Source organism: Pipistrellus hanaki, assembly GCF_964339955.1.
Source record: "Pipistrellus hanaki genome assembly, chromosome: 14".
Lineage (NCBI taxonomy): Eukaryota > Metazoa > Chordata > Mammalia > Chiroptera > Vespertilionidae > Pipistrellus > Pipistrellus hanaki.
The window spans coordinates 33,405,010-33,426,997 of record NC_140516.1 but is presented as its reverse complement, the minus strand read 5'-3'; the positions used below and the strand labels follow the sequence as shown (position 1 = coordinate 33,426,997).

General features: G+C 36.1%; 1 protein-coding gene across 2 annotated transcripts in view; it reads right to left on the bottom strand.

The window, feature by feature from the left end:
- The window catches only part of EXOC6 (exocyst complex component 6), a 112,935-nt gene that overhangs the window by 21,568 nt on the left and 69,379 nt on the right, over positions 1-21,988 (bottom strand). For both annotated transcript variants that reach the window (XM_084904317.1, XM_084904316.1), the window contains exons 18-20: positions 21,038-21,217; positions 11,636-11,777; positions 1,921-1,994 (exon numbers count right to left, since the gene is read on the bottom strand). In XM_084904317.1, the coding sequence (XP_084760443.1) occupies positions 1,921-1,994; positions 11,636-11,777; positions 21,038-21,217 (396 nt within the window). The remainder of the gene's footprint in view (positions 1-1,920; positions 1,995-11,635; positions 11,778-21,037; positions 21,218-21,988) is intronic.

Sequence of the window (21,988 nt, the reverse complement as noted above, 5' to 3'; positions counted from 1 at the left end):
TATGCTTATAAAGAGGCTTTGCTGTCAAGTGATGATTGTCTTTGAAGGAAAAAAGTACCTGCGATCAGAGTTTTAATCTGCATTAAACCAACCACTTATCTGGACAAATCAAGGAACAGAAGCTTTACCAACTAGTTCAATAAATTTGTGTTCCTATTCACAATCTTACAGTGAGATTATAAACTAGTTAACGCCATACAAATTCACATAAAACTGAGAAAATGTCACAAAATAAATGTCAAGTTTCTGTAAACAGATTATTTGTATGTAATGGGAGCTATCTCCAAATCACATACTCTGCATTGGGGAACATTTCTTGTTCTTGCAATAGGGAAGCATACCCCAGTAAGTGTCCACAACCTAACCGGGAAATGAACATACAACCAAACCTATTTCCTATCTTAGATCATCAGCTTGTTCAGAGCAATAGGACTATAACAGAGAGAACTCCTTCTACCGAAAATGGACCTAGCGTCAATAGAAAGAACATATTCTGGTAACTGGTGTGGAAATTCAGAATTCGCCTTCTTCATTTCCTACTATCTTCCCCTATTAGTAAGGCTAATCACATACAGAGCTAGGTCACCCACAGCACTCTTTGTTTGGCATAATACATAAGCACTGATTGCAAACAGAAAGAAATACAAATACATTTTATACGTTCAGGCTTTACAAACACAATAGAGAGACAGGAGTTGCTTTTTCACTTTCCTTCTAAACCTAACTGAAGCTATACCATTTATTTCTATGTGACTCATTCACTGTCTTATATGTATTCCTAACAGTTCGTGGGTGTTTTGCTTCTCCAAAGGATTTTAAAGCTCCATAAGAATGAAACTGTGTCTTATATTACCGCTGTATCTATTTCAACCACATCTCCCCTCTCCAAATAACCAGTACATAATATAGTTCATAAATACTTATTGAACACCGGCTTGGAATTAGAGAAAAAACAGCTCTACTCTTAAACACTTCCTTAAATCAGGGCTCCTTAACTGCTCAAACTGGCCCTGCTCTACACATCCCTGGGGCAGCAACTATTCCTACCAGTGGTGGAGCCCCATCCGGTCATCTCCATTCCCCTAAGGGGAAGGGACCATGAACAGACCGAGAGCACAGCGCCTTTATTTTACTGCCTCTCCGCTTGGTTCTTCTTGCCAAGGGCAGCAGTCACGCTGTTGTCAATTCTCCTGAGCCCTCTCACTTGGATCCACCCTCCTCCACACTCTTGTGTCTCCCAGCTTTATTAAGCTCCTTAATCCTAGGATTAAGAAAGAAAAAGAAAAGGGGAGAGGAAGAAAGAAGAAGAAAAGAATAAGAAAAAAAAAAAATGGGGGGTGGGGGAGAAAAAAAAGAGTAACAGGGAGAAAATAAAGAAAACGACAATAGAGTAGAGGTGTTCAAGAGTAGTAAAATGAATAGATCTAAAAATTATCATATTTGTTACTACACTAGAAAAGAGTTATATAAATATATAATTATCTCTTTGATTTTAACCTTTTTTCTGGAGGCATACAGAAAAATTTATGAAAATAGCATTCGTTACCACTGACAAGATTTTCAGCAAGAGAATTACATTATTAAAAAATGTAATAATTTACCTTTAACTTGGGACCTGACACTAATGTTCTACACACCAATTTTCACATGTGATCATGACATAATTAAGAAATAACTTAAAATCCAAGTGTCATTCAATCAAAATATAAAACTGTTCTTTAGTCATGTGCTTAGCAATGATTATGTTACCCAAAGAGAATTCTCCGTGGAGTTGAGACACTGAATAAAACCTGGGCCAAATACATAGTTATCAAAGAAGCAGTTTTGTAAAGACAGGTTGTTTCAAGGCAAACAAGCATTCCTATAGCATTAAAAAAGGGAAAAAAGGCAATAAATGAGAAGGACATTATTACATCTTACTTGTCTGAGGTCAATGAATGCTAGCTGCAGGGTATCCCCCTGGAATCCTGGCACCGGCTCAGAGTTGGCAAACACTATTTAAAAAATAAAAGAAGAAGAAAAACAAGATTGCAAAATATACAAGAGTTTTTGACCACTAAATTAATTTCTACTCATTATAAATGTATTATAATATTTACACATAGCCATTTCAAATGAAGACTATTTATAACCTTCAATTTCCACTACTGAAAGCACTCGCCACACCCATTACCACAAATATTTTAATAATTTTAAACTTCTAATCTGCCATTTAATCACTATAATCCTTAATTACAATATATTTAGAAGGGTTATTCTACATGAAGTTCAAGGTGGTAATATCCTTCAATCAAGAGAAGTTTTCTGACTCTTTTTGGCCTTAGGTGAACGATTATAGAAGCATTTTAAAACTATACCAATTCCACGGCTGTCAGCATATTTCAAACATCTGCTTTGTTACAGAATATGCTCCATAAAAATCCTACCTCTAACTAACAGCAATAACAGGCAAACATGCAAGAAGTCAGCTTTACATGTAGACAGACAACAGGTAAAATGTTCTAAGGAGCAAAATGGGGATGATGCAGGAATGTTTGTTCTGATCTTTTAATATTTTTTCCATAAAGGCATCATACCTTTTTAAGAATTAAAAGATATTAACAAAAGATTGCAACTATATTTCAAAATATTTTTTTTTACCTTTTTTTTGGTACTAAGAAAACTGTAATACAGTAGCTTACTTAGTTAAGCTGAAGACAAGCTCAATGCTAATAATTTTGAAGACAAAAGACTTGGCTCATAAGAAAGACCCTATAGTTTTATACTCAAGCTTCTCTGATAAGAATAAAACTGCTGGCAACCATTCTCCCTACCCATTAATATCTGGTTGCAAGAGAACATTATAGATTTTCCATTTGTGAATTTATCTCACCCAGTGTTTTAGAAATTATTTAAAATTTCAACCTCTATCGTTTTTGGAACAAAAATAAATCAACAATTAAAAATAACTGCTATATATAAAAGCCTGTTTAACCATTAGCTATGATGAGCACTGACCACCAGGGAGCAAACACTCAATGCACAGGCATGGAAACATGGAAGAGACTGATGAATCTCAGAGAGAAGGGGAGAGGGAGGAGAATGGGAAGAGTTTAACCAAAGATCATATATGCATACTAGAGGCCCCATGCACCAGTGGGGTCCCTCGGCCTGGCCTGCAGGGATTGGGTTGAAACCAGCAGTCTGACATCCCCCAAGGGGTCCTGTATTGCAAGAAGGTGCAGGCCAGGCCGAGGGACCCCACTGGTGCATGCATCTGTGCACCGGGCTTCTAGTAAATATATGAAAGCCTAGCACAGCTTCATTTGTCTGGCATTTTTAAGGTATGAAGAATTCAAAATGTTTTTGTTGCTATTGATTTTAAGATAATAATTTTTCATTTAAGCATCAAAACTCTTTTTAATCTTAAGCATATTTTATAAAATTTTAATCTATAACACAATACTTCCCTTTTTTGAAGTATACTAAATTTTATTTGAACTTTCCTTAATTATCTAGATTAGGGGTATCGAACTCAATCAGAGAAGGGGCCAAAATCTAAAATCCAGCCTAAATCGCAGGCCGAATGGTTTACTGAACAGTCATAAACTGACAATGTCATAAACTGACAGCGGAGTGCAGTGATGACAGCGCGGTGCGGGCCACATTGCAAGGCCTGGCGGGCTGGATTTGGCCCGCGGGCCTTGTGTTTGACACATGTGATCTAGATCACCATTAAAAATATTTTTATATAGATGAACAAAAAGATTGATACAGAGGCAAAGAAGCATCAAACAGACTGTCAAATTACAGCAGGAAGGCTGGGGAGGGGAGAAGGAGGTAATAGATCAACCAAAGGACTTGTATGCATGCATATAAGCATAACCAATGGATGTAAGACACTGGGGGGGGGGGCATGTATGGGAGTGGGGTGGGGGATATAGATACATGTAATACCTTAATCAATAAAAAAATTAAAAAATATTTTTATATATTCAAATATCAAATCATCCTGAAACTAATATAATGTATGTCAAGTATGCCTCAGTTAAAAAAACACCTATAGGGACCTGGCCAAGTGGCTCAGTTAATTGGAGCCTAGTCCTGTATACCAGAAGGTTTCGGGTTTGATCCCCAGCCAGGGTACAACTGATTGATGTTTCTCTCTCAATCAATGTCTGTTTCTCTCTCTCTCTCTCTCTCTCTCTCTCTCTCTCTCTCTCTCTCTCTCTCTCTCTCTCATTAAAGGAATCATAGGATTAAAAAAAAACCCACACATATAGAAAATTAAAAAGAAAAGAAAAAGGACACTTTTTATTCTATAGAATACATTCCCAGCATTGCTATGGTATTAAGAACTATTTTCTATTACATTAGAGCAACTCAGAATGTTGTGCTGAGTTGTGTCTGGATTTTATAATTTCTCTTCCTTTTCTCTTGCAGTTTTAACATAAATTCTTACTCCTTTTCTCTTATTCATCTCTTATTAATATGCTGCCTTTAATATTTTTGAGCTGTTGTCTAAAGTAAGAGCAAATACAGTCTGGGCAAGGACCCCTCCACAAGTAAGGTGAATGGGTTTTATATATGCCTTTCAGGATACAATATGTACCTTTTGAGTGTAAGTAACCTTTTGATTACTCAGAGGTACACCATTTCCCTTCCTCCCCTCCCTCCCCCCCACCATTACTTCATGGTTCTCTGCTAGGTTCTAAGTAGTTATGCTCATTAGATAAGTGACTGCATTCATCTTTCTCAAGCCCCCTATTTCCAGAAAATTAAGATTTATTGAGCAAATCTAACCACACTTTTAATTATTTAGTATAGTTTACTCATACCACTGTTTTTTTCATACAATGAAAAGTGGCATAATTTCATACTGTGGCAATCCTATTACCCCCTACCATGTCTCAGATAACTGAGTTGCCTTTCTCTAGTACCATCAAATTTTAATGAAAAACAAAACAAAAAAATAAGCAAAGTTATAACAGCCTATTAAAAGTAAAGGCGTTTTTTTAATTAAAAAAAAAACAACCCTTTCTAAATACCATTCAGCATATTGGCTTTTCTGGCCACACACGTAGGCTACTATTTCCAAATAATATCTATATATATAAAAGCCTAAGCGACTGAATGACCAGAATGACCAGAAAGACTGGAATGGCCAGAATGACTGGAACTGCAGGAATGACTGGTCGCTATGATGTGGGCTGACCATCAGGGGTCAGACGCTCAATGCAGGAGCTGCCCCCTGGTGGTCAATGTGCTCCCACAGTGGGAGCATCACTCGGCTGACAGACCTGACCTGACGGCCCACCAGCCCCGTGGCAGCCACTTCCTCAATAGTCCTGCAGGTCCAATCGCCAGAGAATGGATCAGGCACCAATGGACCAGCGCCACCAGCACAATCCTGACAGCGTTGCCGGCCTCCTGGAAGTCAGCCTCACACATCGCAGAAGAAAGGATATAAAAGCGGCTGCCAAGTGGCTCTGGACAAGTGGCGCGAATATCAGTGGGACAGATCCGGATCTTGGGTCGGCAATGGTGTCCCAACACTCACCGGGAGGTCTGATCGCATCCTGGCACACCCACCCCCAGCCACTCAGGACCCAACCCATGCACGAATTCATGCACCGGGCATCTAATTTAACTATGAATCCTAGTGATTTCCAATCAAGACTGTAAGTGTTATCTCAGCCTCTACTCTCACCACATATACATATACATTCACACAAAAATAAGGACTTCCTATAATGCAGGGAGACTTACTGTATCTAGCAGGTATAAAAACCAGCTTACTTTCAATTATATTTGCAATTATTATGTACTTATTCTCCCCAAATTTTTCTATACTGAAAATAATCTGTCATTTTTCTCCTCTCTCAGTTCCTGTTTAAGATACTATAGTTTAAGCCCCATTGCTTGGCATTAAATCAAAGAGCTTAGTATCCAAATTATAAATACCATAAATTTATATAGCACTTTTTTAAGTTTACAAAGAACTTTCTCACTCACAGTCTGCTTTGATCATCACGATTACTTATTTTAGTGAACAGGGCATAAGCTCTTGCAGCTAGAAGAGACAACCCCTTTGAAATACCTCCCTCAGTTACCTTGGCTAGATGATAGCTTTAAGGCTTTCATTCTCTCTCTTTTTAGAATGGGAGGCTACTAAGCAGTCTGATAATCATGTGGCACAGAGGACATATGCTATTCAATTTATCAACAGCTTCATATATTTTCCTTTTCAATGCAGGCAATCAATCTGGTTGTTTCTACCCTTAAAAATGTCTTGAGTCTGAATCTGTGTCTACCTTATTCAAACTATCCTCATTTCTTGCTTGGATTACTAAAACATACTTTGATCTTGTCTCTCTTTTCTTGTGTGCCATCTCTCCATCCACTTTTCCTAATATAACTTATGTAAGATGTAAACGTGATTTGTGCCACGTCAGAGCTTAACATCTTTCAGTGTTTCCCCATCATCTTCACAATAAAACTAGACAGTGAAGATCCTTTATACTCTGGCCTTTACCGATCCCCCAGCCTCATCTTTTACCACTGCCCTAAGAGCACCTTAAACTCCATACCAAACTACCTGCATTTCCTTACATAGGCCACAGTCTCTTTCCACACTGCCTTCAATACTTCTGTTTCTTTTCCATGGAACAACTTCTACTTATTCTTCCATTCAAGCATCATATTCAAGGAAGACTTCCAGTACCCTGCAGGCTGGGTTAGATCCCTCCACTGTGCCTTCACTGCAACTTCCTGTGCAGTGCCTAACCACACCACCCATTCTACCATTCCTCAAACTGTGCAAATACTTATCCTGGCATGAAAATACAAAATTTTCTCAAAAAATTATCCTAGGCAGAAAATTATCTTTACTGTTAGCTAAAGAATGTGTATTATTTGGAAAATATCTACACAAGGTGGGAAGAATTGTCAGGGGTGGGGAAGGGGAAGAAAGAGAGTCCATGAAGTAAAAAAAGATTGACAAAGGATGGAAAGGGAGGGTGAGATGGCTAGGCTAAAGTCTTAAGACTTCTTGTGGACAACAAGGCAGGAGCATATAAAACGGAATAATTTTGTAACTAAATAAATGACTGAATATAAATGCAAATAGTCTATTTAACAGATTTCTGATCATTCTTTCTTGCTACATCTTAAGACTTAAAGCAGCTAGTTAGAACTCAGATTTTGGCTAGGCAAGAAAAGTATCTTATGTTTACGGGATGTGTCAGTACAATGGGTGACTAAGAGCACCATCTAGTGGTCTTCTGGTGATGAAGAACTTATGCTGGGAATTAAGCAAGGGTCTTTGAGTTAGAATTCTTAGCTCTTAGACTTACATTCTGTTACATGTGTTGGCAGCAGTGGGATGCAAGACCCTTGGACCAACTGCCCCTCTATATTCATCACCCTACCTTCATATAAAGTCATATCTAGTCCTCTCCTTTCTTGGAGATAAACATGGGCAAAGTAGCCTCAATGCCATAAAATTCAGATAGTCAAAAAGTCTAATAAGTAAGCAGCCAACTTTCTTAAAAAAAAAAAAAAAGTCTAATAAGTAAGCAGCCAACTTACTTAAAAAAAAAAAAAAAGACATTTAGGCCCTAGCTGGTTTGGCTCAGCGGATAGAGCATAGGCCTGTGGACTGAGGGTCAAGGGCACATGCCCGGGTTGTGGGCTCGATCCCCAATAGGGGGCATTCAGGAGGCAGCCAATCAATGATTCTCTCTGATCATTGATGTTTCTAACTCTTTTCCCCTCTCCCTTCTTCTCTGAAATCAATAAAATTCTAATCCTATATAATAAAAGGCTAATATGCAAATTAACCAAATGGTGGAGCAATGGGTCACTGTGACGTGAGCTCCTCCTGGTGGTCAGTGCACTCCAACAGGGGGAGCACCCCACTCAGCCAAGAAGCCAGGCTCATGCTGGTGAGCACAGCAGCTGAGGCAGGAAGTTTCTCTGCCTCCACAGCAGCGCTAAAGATGTTCAACCAAAGGCTTAGGCCATCGCATAAGGAGCAGACATCCCCCAAGGGGTCCTAGACTGGGAGAGGGGGCAGGCCGAGCTGAAGAACACCCCCCCCCCCCAAGTGCATGAATTTCATGCACTGGGCCTCTAGTAATAATAATAGACATTTAGGCCAGGCCAGGTAGCTCAGTTGGTTAGAGCATCGTCCTGATACATCAAGGTTGTGGATTTGAATTCCAGTCAGGGCACATACTAGAAACAATCAATAAATGCATAAATAAGTAGAGCAACAAGTCAATTGCTCTCTCTCAAATCAATTTTTAGAAGGCATTTAAATTTCTTATGTCATTCACATGACTTTTCCTGAATCCTTTTATTTTTGGATATGAATTTTTTTAAGGCTAGAGCTAGAGTTCCAGTGGCTATTGTCACACACAAAAAATCTATAAACAGACTTCATTTTTTTTTTTTTGAGGTGAGTTAAGTCTTTGTCCAAAATGAATAGACCAAAGCCTTCACACCTATAGATTCCTCAGTTCCTCAATAACTCACCACTGAAACAAGTGCCTGTACTCTTTAATCTGGAGCTCTTCTAATGCCCATAGATATAAGATATTAAACTCTTAGGAGCTGATTACACACTTAGGTATTTCTGTAGGATGCATGAAAAAGTACATTCTAGACTTATTCTGGATACTTCAAATCTTTCTGATTCCTGATGCTTTGAAAATATTTTGTACTTTATTAATGATGGGCAGCCCCTCTGAGATCCCTTTATAAAGACTTAAGATGACATTTTGATCTTTTCTTCTGTACCAGGGGGGGCTGTCTGGCCCTTGGACTAAATAAGGCCTGCAAATTCATTTGGTCTGGCCCTGCCAAGGCAATAGGGGTGAGTTAGTTAAATGTTTGACCAAATATAGCAGGCTAATTTTAAGTTGATAATTTTGTATGGCCCCAGAATGATGTTATAAATATCCAAATGGCCCTTGGCAGAATAAAGGTTCCCCACCCTTGCTCTATACAGTTGCATTTGTAAGGAAGGTACCTATATTGTGGCCCAATGCATAACAGGTGTTTAATAAATATAAAACAAAACACCTACACGGATTTAGAGCATTATCTTCATGCCAACCTTTGCAAATGTTCCTCCACTAGGAAGTGATTTCTCTCGAACTTACACAAATCTGTAATAGGATCAAACTTTCAGAGTATTTGGAACACATACTTGCAATTCCAAAGTCTATGTTCCTTGATGACTTCCTGACTTCTCCAACCACATAGTCATAATATTATCATGTTTGTGGTCAAGTTAACCACAAGTATTCATTCATTCATCCATAGGCTCTACCTAATATTTTCAAACTATACAACTTTTTATCTAAATGATATCTGTTACGTATACTTTCTCACAGTACCATACACTTTTCTTTTATAGACTTCACAATTTACCATTATATTTATTACTGCAATTATTAAATGACTGCCTCCCCACTGGGCATAAGCCCCAAGAGGGTTAGGACCCTGAACAGCAAAGGTCCTAAACACCAAGCACATAGTATATTTGAAGGAATTCATTAATGTATGATTCCACACTCTCCTATGCCTTAAATTTTGCTGCACCTGAACCTTAGAACAAGGATATATCTTGAAAATTACCAATTCCAACTACAATATTTCAAGGAAAAATTGAGGCCTCTAGATTGTTGAATAGTTTATCCAAAGCCACTTGCCCCTAATATAGGCAGGGCCAGGACTAAAACCATGGTCTCAACTTCCTGACATGTGCTCAGACTGTGTTAAGACTGATTTGAAAGCACTTTAAAGAAAAATTCTATATAATTTCATATAATTGTACATTCCCGAACTCAGACATTTTATCAAGTTTGACCTAGTATGGATTAAAAAAATAACAATTAAAAAAGATACAAAGAAAAATGACAACTTTAGCCTAGATATGCTATTTGTTTCTACCTGTGGAGTGACATTCTGAGGCCTGAAAAATATATGTACAATGTTTCTACAAAGTAAGAGGATGGAAAGATAAATATTCTGTTTTCTGATCAAGCCAAATACAAGAAAATATAACTCAATAAAGGTCATTATTTTTTAAAGATATATATTTATTGATATCAGAGAGATCTAGAAACATTAATAGATTAGAGAGAATCATTGATCGGCTGCCTCCTGCATGCCCCCTACTGGGGATTGAGCCTGCAACCCATGTGCCTTTGATTGGAATTGAACCCAAGATCCTTCAGTCTGCAAGCCGGCGCTCTATCCACTGAGCCAAACCAGCTAGGTAGGCAAGGTCATTTTTGATGCTTATATTTCATATTCACCCCCTATTGCTTAAATTCTTTGATTTAAACCTTTCTGAAATTGCCCAGGATCTTGGCGGTTCATGGGCTCCAATTCCTGATCCCTATGCTATCTGACTTCCTTGAACTCTGGATCTCTTGCTAGCGTAAAACAGACTAGTAGGATTTTATGTTAATCCCAAGAACCAATCACAGACTTTTAAGTAATAGTTTCTAAGCCTCCTGAAAAGAAAGTAATTACTATGAATCAATATGGATTTATGAAATAGAGTAGTATAATTTTCTTCTTTGAAAGACTAATTATACTGGAATATGAGGAAATTCAATGGTCATTATCCCTATCTGCCAGGAAGGTATCTGACAAAGTTGCTCATAACTAAGCAAAACTATTAGTTATATTCAATTAGGGAATTAATAACTGACTGACAAAATCTTTTTTTTTAATATATTTTTTATTGATTTTGTACAGAGAGGAAGGGAGAGAGATAGAGAGTTAGAAACATCGATGAGAGAGAATCATCGATCAGCTGCCTCCTGCACACCCCCTACTGGGGATGTGCCCGCAACCAAGGTACATGCCCTTGACCGGAATCGAACCTGGGACCCCTCAGTCCCCAAGCCAATGCTCTATCCACTGAGCCAAACCGGTCTTGGCTGACTGACAAAATCTTAAGAAACCCATAAAATTCTGAATAATGGATCTAAGTCAATACGAATGTAATGTGGTTCTCACACGTCATTGTCATCAGAATCACATATGAAGGTGGGCCTATTCAAAGACAAATTGCTTGGGTCCTGAGCCCAAAATTCCCAGTTCAACAGGTGGGGCCCAGGATTTGCATTTCTTTCTTTCTTTTTTTTTTTTTTAATATGTTTTTATTGATTTTTAGAGAGAGAGGAAAGGAAAGGGATAGCAAGATAGAAACATCAACAATGAGAGACACTGATTGGCTGCCTCGTATATGGCCCCTACTGGGCATCCAGCCTGCAACCTAGGCAGTGCCCTGACTGGAAATCAAACAGGTGTTGGTTCCTGGGTTGATGCTCAGCCACTGAACCACACTGGCCATGTGAGAATTTGATTTTCTAACAAATTCCCAGATGATGCTGATGCTGCTCCTGGGGCCGTGTTTTGAGGGCCACTCAGGTTCGTGATAATGACCTTAAAGATGTAAAAAGCATGAGCACAAACCTGCAGATTATATTAAATTGTGATATAAAAGGATCTCAATTGGCCAGTTATGGGACAAATCTTAAAATTTAATAAGGATAATCTTGAAATCCTAAAACAAAAAGCAATATACAAATATAGGATAAGAAAAACAGAGTTTAACCAACAAGGTACTTACATTCACATTGTATGACATCTAAGTTAAATTGCTGAATGGCTCCCATGCTTATCTGTTTTAACTCACTATCCAGTAGCATCTGCATTAAGGATGTTGACAGATGCTGGCAGGCTGACATGCAAGCGGTCTGGGCAACTTTCCCCTGTTTAAAACAAATATCCAAACCAAAAAATAAGCAAACAAAGAAACAAACAAAAATATCACATAAAGTATCAGAAATATTATGCACCTGGCATTTTTTTGTTCCTTTTTTGGGGTATAAGAGCGACTACTGGTCTTTCTGTTTCTGCATTTGGAGTGGCTATGCCTTTTAGCATTGAAATTAAAATTAATATTCTTGTTCACCTGTCCTTCTCAGGACATAATATCATTAAAACTCTTACTCCACATAGAGAAATTAAAATACAAGTAAAACATTATTTCAGATCTCTTGAAACATCTCAAGTATTTTAAAACACATTAAAATATGATACTTATGACTTAAAATTAACTTATATTGACAGACATTTTATTTATATCACATTCTTTAAGCTCTTCTTTACCTAATTAACCATGCCAGAATAAAGGAAATTAATAAACAGTGTAATTTAAGTTATTATCATTTTAACTAAGTTAAAAATATACTTTGTCATAAGTTCTAATCACAACATTAGTTTGGACTATAGTTTCAATTATCAGGAAATAAAAGACTTCAAAATTATCTACAGATACACATTTAGGTTTAAAAAGTAAATTCCTAAATCATCTGATAATTTAGAAGTATGTAGTTAAGTAAAACTACAAGTACTTGTGGTTTTCTTTCATTAAATATACAAAGCATTAGGAAAGTTTCTACTAAAATAAGTTGCTAAAACACTACATGAACTTTCATTGATAGCTTCAATTAAGGTCCTATTTTCTCAAAATGATAATTTTAAATGTTTAGCCTTTAGATTACATAGCTGAATCACAATACAATGTCACTTTTAGTATAAATTGTTTCTTTGAACAGGCTTTATATTTCTACTAGAAGCTTAAAATAATGTAAAGACTCAAAGTTTTCTAGTGTAATACTGCTCCTAAAATGACTATCTTCAACCTACATTTATGTGATTTGGTGGTGGACCAATCCCCAAAATAAGATTCAAAGACTATAAATATGGTTGGAAATAATGACTTCTAGAAGATGTACCAAGTTTTGCTTCATTTGCATTAACTAATATTTACTCGGTGATATTTAATAATTATTCTTCCTACTTATCACAAAAACTCTTTAGCTACAAAATATCTCCCAAACATATATGCTACAAGATATCTGTACAAAAATATTTACATAGAGTTGATGTGTTAGAAAAGAAATAACGTAAGTATATCTTTGTGATATTTACTAGACCTACATTTGTTCAAGTTACACATTTAAAGTCGGATGAGAAACAAGAACTTTTATGGATGAGTATTTAGCATTTGGACATTATGCACAGTGAAAAACTGCATATCTGAAATGGAATGTCAATTTCTCAATCAAAAACTTTAGGGATTAAAGCCGACACAAACAATATATCTGACAGATACTGATGAACTGTCAAAAAGGAATGTAACAAACAATGCAAAACCCAGCATGCTTCCAGATCCCTCAAACCAAGAAGAATTAGTCTGGGAGACGTGCAGCTCCATTCCCAAAGCAGAATAATATCAATATGAATGGGGGGTGGGGAGGAGTAGAAAAGGTGAAATCAATGCCATGTAATTTAATTACAATGTAATAGGCTCAAGAATACTTAATGGAAATGTCATTTTGACATAATGGAACAACTAGTGCATTTTAGTTTAATGTACTTCTCTATTAAATCAGCTCCATGTCCTACTTATGTCGCTATTATAATATACTAACTACAAAAGCAGATTAATAAATTGCCAAAACAAAATTACTATTATATTCATCTCATAAGCAAACACACTGCACAATGTAAGTGGTATTATTTTAAGGTGATCTTTAAAATTTAATATGAGTTCAGATACTACCAATGACTATAAAGCAATAGTACTGGAGCCAAAAATGATAGTAAAAGTACAGATATACAGGCTACTCTATAAATCTAGTGGAAAGAGGTAATGAAAACACAAACACACACATGCCCACACATGAATTTAGCCTTGGTTTAAATCACATATGCATTAATAAAATTCTATATTAAATTTCTTTAATTATGCATATTAAGTAGAGACTTATTGTTCTCAAATGAAATAAATTCATCCTTTACATAGCTCAAATGGAAGTTAACATCAAGGGCTCAGATTCTTAATTTTTTAACAGATTATGTATTGTTTTTTAAAATGGCTACTTCCTAACTATAAAAAGTAAACAAAATTCTTACATTTCACCTAATATTTATTTTTAGATGCAGATAAGAAATTTTCAATTTTCCAAATATTTTGCACACAAAAAAATATATTTGATAATTCATTTCTGATGCCTGTTAGCCCTTAGCATACTTTGATATAATCAAAACACCCCTTTCTGAACACTATTATTGCTATTATTGTTGATGGTTCTTACTAACATATCATTCTAGGACAAAAATAATCTAAATAGCCTTACAATTACCTTTAAAAGTAGAGATGCTCTGTTTTTGGTTTTTAACATTATAACAAATAAAGCCAAAACAGTTAAGTGAAGTGACTGAGAAAATATAGCACATTTAACAAATTTCAAGTACCTAGAAATTTCTGCTGCCCTCGTCTGAAAAATTAATTGCAACTATTACTAACATTTTCTTTCCCTTTAACAACACAAAGTTCAATAAATAAGTAAAAACACCTGCCAACTTTTAAAGGTAACTACTTTTTTACCCAGCTCTAACATCTTGCTGAAAAACAACTTGCAAAGAGAGAACACCCTTGGACAAACTTCTTATATTTCAAAGGAACTTGTAAAAGAGAATCTGCTGACATATTAGAGCCTTTTTGCATTACCCAAAAGCTTTTCTTTTCAGAACAATTGTGGTAAAGAGACATTTGGCTCCTAGGAAATTCCCAGAGGGTCAACCATATGCATCCTTCCATGGCACCTTCACAGTGCTGCTTTCTAGATCCATGTCTCAAAAGCAGCTTTCATCATTTACTTGTGTGTCAGTCAATATGATTTATGGACTGCATTCAACGAAGTCAAAGCATATAGAATGAGAAATATGACTACAATCTGCTAATTTGTTTTGTATTGAGCCACTTAAGAGTCAAAGACCTGATGTCAGACTGAGACCAGCAACACAATTAACCAGTCGGTGACAGATTCATCCATCCTCCCTGCCAGGCTGTGCCAATCAAAGACAGCATGAGGCGACATTTGGTGAAATCAGTAAGAAAACTCATTCTCTAAGTAACCTATGTAAGACCTTGATTGACACTTTTTGAATTTAGTTTGTGGAACACAGCCACTCTACCCAATAGTCCCTTGCTGCAAGCTGTGAAATAAGGCTTTTAATGCCAATCACAGGAACAATAAACCACAAACCACCAACCTTCAGTTTAAAAGGAATCAAGAAAACACATCTGCTTGTATGTCAAGCCAAATTTCCAAAATAATTTACTATTATAGATTGGGCTAAAGATACTGTTTCCTTTGAAATATCATAAAATGACATGATAACAAAAATACAACACATTTTATTAATTATGACACAACTGTTTTAGTTTCAAAGTAATGTTTTGATAGATCTACTCCAATATAATAGGAGAAATGTAGAATGATTAAAAACTAATTTGACACACTTAAATTTTCATTGAAGCTTTCATTTCTGTCTCACCATTCTCTTATTTCAAAGATCTAATAAAAAAGGTTTGATTTCAACAGTAATTATTTAAAAGCATTTTTCAATACTGCTTTCATTCTCTCAAGTACATTTAAGATAAAAACATGCTCTTGAAATCACAAACCATTCTGTATTGTTCTACTTTCCTTAAGGGTCCCAAGAGAGCCCATTTTCCTTTATATCCCTATAAAAGGTCAACTTTGCACAATAAACTACTTTTTTACTTAAGTAAAAAGGAATATATAGACTTGGAAATATTCTGCTGTATTTATTATTCTTTAAATTGATAGCAGGTTCTGTTTTAAAAGGTTATGTAATTCTTGCCAGAAAATAGTGGGAAAACGAAATTAAATTGTGATCAATTTGAAAATTAAATCTAACAATGGTAAGTGAATTTATTAATTCTGATTTTGTATAGCTGTCTAAAGGTATTTAACTTAAAGCAATAAAATACTACAGTATTCAAACTCACTGCCTCTCAGTTTGCTATATAAATTTAGTTATGAGATTGTGAAATAATCTTTCAGAGGGAAGGCAAAAGAGGAAGGAAAGTATTTTAATGAATCAGTCTCCTAAAGAGCCACAATTTATGTTCTTTGAAAACACATAGCCTAAAAGAGTGAGGAGTTCCATCAAATGTGGAGTAAACACTAAAATTAGAAACAAATTCTCAAATGAAATATGAAAAAAGATGCCCATTTAAAAAGTAGACATTAATTTTAAAAATCTATTATTATTATTCTAATCTAAAATTTTACTGTATTAATCTATATTTTGCCCTAATGGAAAGAATGTCATTAAATCAGGGGAAAAACATACCTATAACATTAGTACAAAACATGAAAATTCCCCCATGATGATTTTTAAAATGCACAAAAATTCCACTATATAGCAAGATAGGTTTTAATCTATTTTCTGGCTGATCACTCTGTATAACACTGAAATGAATAACAGTGAAATGTCTCAGATTCCCAATAATAGAGAATGGATGAGTTATAAGGTTTAAATATCAAGATGAATTTCTTTAGTGAGTTTTAATAATAACCTTAACACCATCTTGAAGACAGATTTTTGAAATTATGCCAAAAAATACTCATAGGCTTATCAAAATATACTCACTCTAACACCCCCAAAATTCTCCAAAATATTTTTGCACTTCTATTTTCCTCTCATGCTCTCAATTCTGTTCCTATCTAAATAGCTATAGCCCCAAAAGAATTGGCTAACCACAATCCCCACAATTATGAATTCTCTCTTATTAAGCTTTTCTTCTCCTAACAATTTCTAATCATAAGGGCATCATAATTTCTCTCACTCACAAATATACAAAAAGCAAGGGACGTTAGAGAGGAGATGTAATTTCCCGTGTGGTGACTGAGTAGATGGCCAAGCCACAGAATTCAGGTTGAAAAACTGAAGCATTCCAGGAATTATTATTAAAGCAGCAGCTCTGTGATATAGCACAGTCATCTTCATTTCTTTACCTAAGAATCCAGCTCTGAGTATCAAGGTTATATCATCATTAAAATGTACTGTTTTGCAATCTAAGCATGACTTAAAATTTGCAAAGAAGTTCCCAGGTTAGTTAATATAAGTGGTTTCCATATTGTTAGTAAAATGGACAAATTTCACCCAAGCCAAATGACTCTATCTTAATACATGTAGATTTGTAGTTGATATATTATAAACTCAGCAATATATATATATAAATACTAGAGGCCCAGTGCACAAATTTGTGCACGGGTGGGGTCCCTTGGCCTGGCCAGTGATGGGAACCAATTTGGCTGGTTCATCCAGTCCCGGGGGAAGGAACCACACAGGAGGTTGGCTGGCCGTGGGAGATTGGCTGTGTAGTGCACTGACCATCAAGGGGCAGCTCCTGCATTGAGTGTCTGCCCCCTGGAGGTCAGTGAGCGTCATAGAGACCAGTCAACCTGTCGCAATGGTCACTTAGGCTTTTATATATATAGATAGCACAGAGTAGTAGGCCTTTGTCATTCAAGGATTTCAAATTTTTAAGATGACTCCAGAGCCCAGGAGGGCTTCATTTGGTGAGAGGCACACATATGATTAACATGCTCTGTGAAATGGGTATGCAGGGGGAGGCAGAAAATAACTTGGACTGGATGCAGAGTCTATTGTGAAACACAGGTTAAAGGGAAGATATCATTTGTTTTCCTAAAACTGTACTGTTCCTCTCTGCAAAAACTCAAGTAACTTTCTAAACATGAATTCTTTTGTCACCATCTGGCTTAAAACTGCCAGATGGTACATTTTTGTTTGCTTTTTAGTACTCAAACTTCCTGTTCAAGATGATATTTTGCTTATAAAGCTTGCACTAAAGATATAGTCTATTTAATCTATAGCTGTTAAAGAGTAAAGTTAAAGGATATTTGTAAGTGTGCATATGTATATATGTATGTACATGGATACTATATGTATGTTTAGTTTATAGGCTCAAAAGATACCATTTTAATTGTTTCCATTTACACCTCCCTGGCATGGTGGTGCGGTAATAATGGAAAGAGAGGCAGGGAAAGTGGCATAATTTGTGGAATTCAGTGCAAAGTAAAAATGTGGGGTTTTTTGCTTAAGAATTATTAAGAATTTCAAGACAATAAGAATGAAGTTCCCAGTCACCTGCAGGACCTTCCTAAACTGCACAGTAGCACATCCATGAAGTAGGTCCCAAAGAGAGGAGACTACAATTCTGTAGTTAGCTACACACTGCTCACTCTAGGCAAAATGCCCCCAAAATTTATATTAAAAATTCCCAGTTAGATTGCTATTCAAGGGAAAGTCTATTTAAAAAATATATAGAGAGTGTATTGCCCAGCTGGTATGGCTCAATGGTTGAATGTCAATCTATGAACCAGGAAGTAACGGTTCGATTCCTGATCAGGGCACATGCCTGGGTTGTGGGCTCGATTCCCAGGGAGGAGCATGCAGGAGGCAGCCGATTAATGATTCTCTCTCATCATTGATGTTTCTATCTCTCCCTCCGTCTCCCACTGCCTTCCTCTCTAAAATCAATAAAAATCTGTATATTTTTAAAAATAGGGTATTTACACAGAAGCAGAGTAAACCCATATAAGCTTTCAAGGACTTCCTTATTAAAAGAGAATAAGCAGTACTAAAAAAAAAACACACACAAAAAAAAAAAAAAAAAAAAAAAAAAAAAAACCCAAACTGGTTTGGCTCAGTGGATTAAAAGGTCTCAGGTTTGATTCTGATCAAGGGCATGTACCTTGGTTGTGGGCACATCCCCAGTAGGAGGTATTCAGGAGGCAGCTGGTCAATATTTCTCTCTCATTGATATTTCTACTCTCTATCCTTCTCCCTTCCTCTCTGTAAAAAATCAATAAAATGTATTTTAAAAAATAATAATAATAAATAAAAGAAAATCAGCAAAATAAAATTTTCAAAACCTATTTGAGCATAACAGAAATAATAAAAGAAACAGAAAATGTCTTTAAGAAACCTCTAATACTCAAGGATATCTGAAAGATAATATATCTTTTTTTAAAAAGAAACAGTATCCTATGGAAAAAAAAATCCTTAAACACAAAAGTAATTCCTTAGAAATTCAAAGTATAATTAATAATATAGTCTACAGAAGAACTGAAAAATAAAATTGAAAAAATCTTCCAAAACAAAGAAGAAAAAATATAAATAATAAATGAAGGGAAGGATAAAAGTCAGAGGACCAATCTGGGAACTTTAACATCTAACTAATGAGAGAACAGAAAAATGGAAGAAACAAATTATATTAAAAATAATAGAAGGGGATTCTCTGTACTGTATATAAAGGATACAAAATTTTTTAAAGAAAGGGGCCACTGAGTGAAGAGCTAAGTAAATGAAATAAAAGCTATCTCCCACATGTTCCTATGACACTTCAGAATGCTAAGGATTCAAAAACAGATCCTAAAATGTGGAGGCCAAAAGACAATAGAGGAATACAAAGGAATTTACCAGAGTAAAAGCTCTTTAACCTAGAATTATATAACCAGCAAAACTATTTTTTCCCTGTCCACGTACTTATTTATTCATACCTGAGTTAAGTCAAACTATTAGAAATAAAGTGACATTTGTGAAATCTTATGCAGAATATAAAATCAAAGATAAATGTGCATTGAGCTTTGATTCATACTTACAATATCTTTAAACTAGACAAGACATCAGGAGACACATGTGAGTTAACATCTGCTCTCTGCAACATACTAACCAGCTAAAATATTAATCAAACATGAGGGTGTAAGAAGGTATTTTAGGATATGCAAGGACTTAAATAGTGAACTTCCCTCTTTGGAGGAAGTTATTGAGGCAGTTCAATAAAACCAAACAGTGAGATAATAAAAACACAAAGAATCCAGGAAACAGTTCTCAACCCAGACAGTCGAGAAGGCAAGTTCCAGGGTAACAGCTATACATGATTTAAAATATCCAGAGAGCAACTGGTACATATTAGAGACAAAGGCCTCTGGAGCAGTCAGATAACAGAGCGAGATGGGCTGGACCTGCCCTGGAGCCCTCCTGTGGTCCCTCCTCGGCTGGCCAACCTTCCGCATCCCTCCCCAACCACAATCGTGCACTGGTGGGGTCTCTTGGGGAGTCCTGCAGGGATGTCAAAGAGCCGGTAGCAGCCTGATCCTGCAGGCCAGGCTGAGAGACCTCACTGGTGCACAAATTCGTGCACCGGGTCTCTAATATATATATTTAAAAAGATATCCTTTTAAAATATTTTTTAGAAACACCCTTCTTAATCTAATTGGCCTTGGAGCAATTCCTAATAGGGAAAGAGTAAAAGATTAGGAGAATAACTCCCCCAACCCCCATTTTAAAAAAGGGAAACAGTTGGAGGCAGTTAGGTAGGTTTAAAATTCAATACTTTATTTTTGCATTCTGCTATATCTTATCATGAGATTAAAAGATCAATATAATTTTTTTCTATTTTTTTATTATTTTACTATTATTCTTTTATTTGTAAAAAAACTACTCCATTCACATTTTAACAGTTCTATTGCTTTTGAATATACCTAAAGAGAGCATGACATTCCACAATAATCTCTGGTCTTTGTATTCCTCATCTGAAGAACCCAATGTTTCAGCTTATTCACAATCAAATGTCCCCGTTCTATGTTTTTTTGGGGGGGTTAATGTTTCATCAATGAATTGTTCAAGATTTACATAAACTATGACTATATTTCAGGATAAAACAATGCTCCTATTTTAGTTTTAATCTCTGGCCTAAAAATATCCAATAATTTCTTGGCCTTTTCTAATTGGAAAAGCCATTGATTACATTGAATTTTATGAAAATTTCTTCTATTAGAGTTTATTTATATTTCAGTCTACACTGTCAATTTCACAGTTTTATTTTGGTTTTGCTGGGAAGAGAGTTATAGATATTTTGATTAAAAAGCAAAACAAATTAAAACTTTAAACAACTGTATAAGTTAGTATTCTTCATGAATTAATATATAATAATGGAAGAAAAAATATATTCTATCTGGGAAGTTGATTTAAACAAGTAAACATCAAACTAAAATTGAATTCTAAAATATATTTCAGTAAGCAAAATTATAAATTTTTGAAAGAATTTTATACTTACAGGCAAATGAGTAAACACTTGAAAGATGCTTCTCAAAAAATTAATAAGATCCATTAAATAGCCACTAGCTCTTCCATCTGGCTCAGACATTGTCCAGTCATAATCAGCAAGCTGAACAAATTCATCAATTTTTTGATTAAGTTTGGTATATATTTCTCCTTCTGCTGCATGCCGGGCATCCTGACAGAGGACAAAATAACAACAAACAAGAAATATTTATAGAAGCAGATAATAAGTTTTCTTAAATTCTAAATTTTGTTTTATACTTTTCTTTGGTCTAATAATTTAGTCATTTATTCAGATACTAGAGGCCCAGTACATGAATTCATGCACCAGTGTGGTTCCTCAGACTGGCCAGTGGGATCGGGCTGAAACCAGCTCTCCAATATCCCCTGAGGGTCCTGGAATGCAAGAAGGTGCAGGCCAGGCTGAAAGACCCAAACAGTGCAAAGCAATGCGGGAGGTTGGCCAGCCAGGGAAGGACCACGGGAGGGCTCCAGGGCATGTCCGGCTCATCTTGCTCAGTCCTGATCCACCAGACCCCAGTAGCAAGCTAACCTACCAGTCGGAGCATCTGTCTCCTAGTGGTCAGTGTATGTCATAGCAAGTGGTCAATTGTCTGCCACCCGGTGGTCAGTGCACATCATAGTGAATGGTTGAGCATCCTTAGCATATCATTAGCATATTATACTTTGGTCAACCAGACACTTAGCATATTAAGCTTTTATTATATAGGATTAGACCATTTACTAGTCTAATATTTTAGTCATTTATTCAAAGTACTGCTTGTTGGCTGGCAGTACTCTCTTGTGTGTGTGTGTGTGTGTGTGTGTGTTTTAAACATATTTTTATTGATTTCAGGCATGTGCCCTTGACCAGAACCAAACTTGGAAGCCTTCAGTCCACAGGCCAACACTCTATCCACTGAGCCAGTTAGGGCAACAAATAATT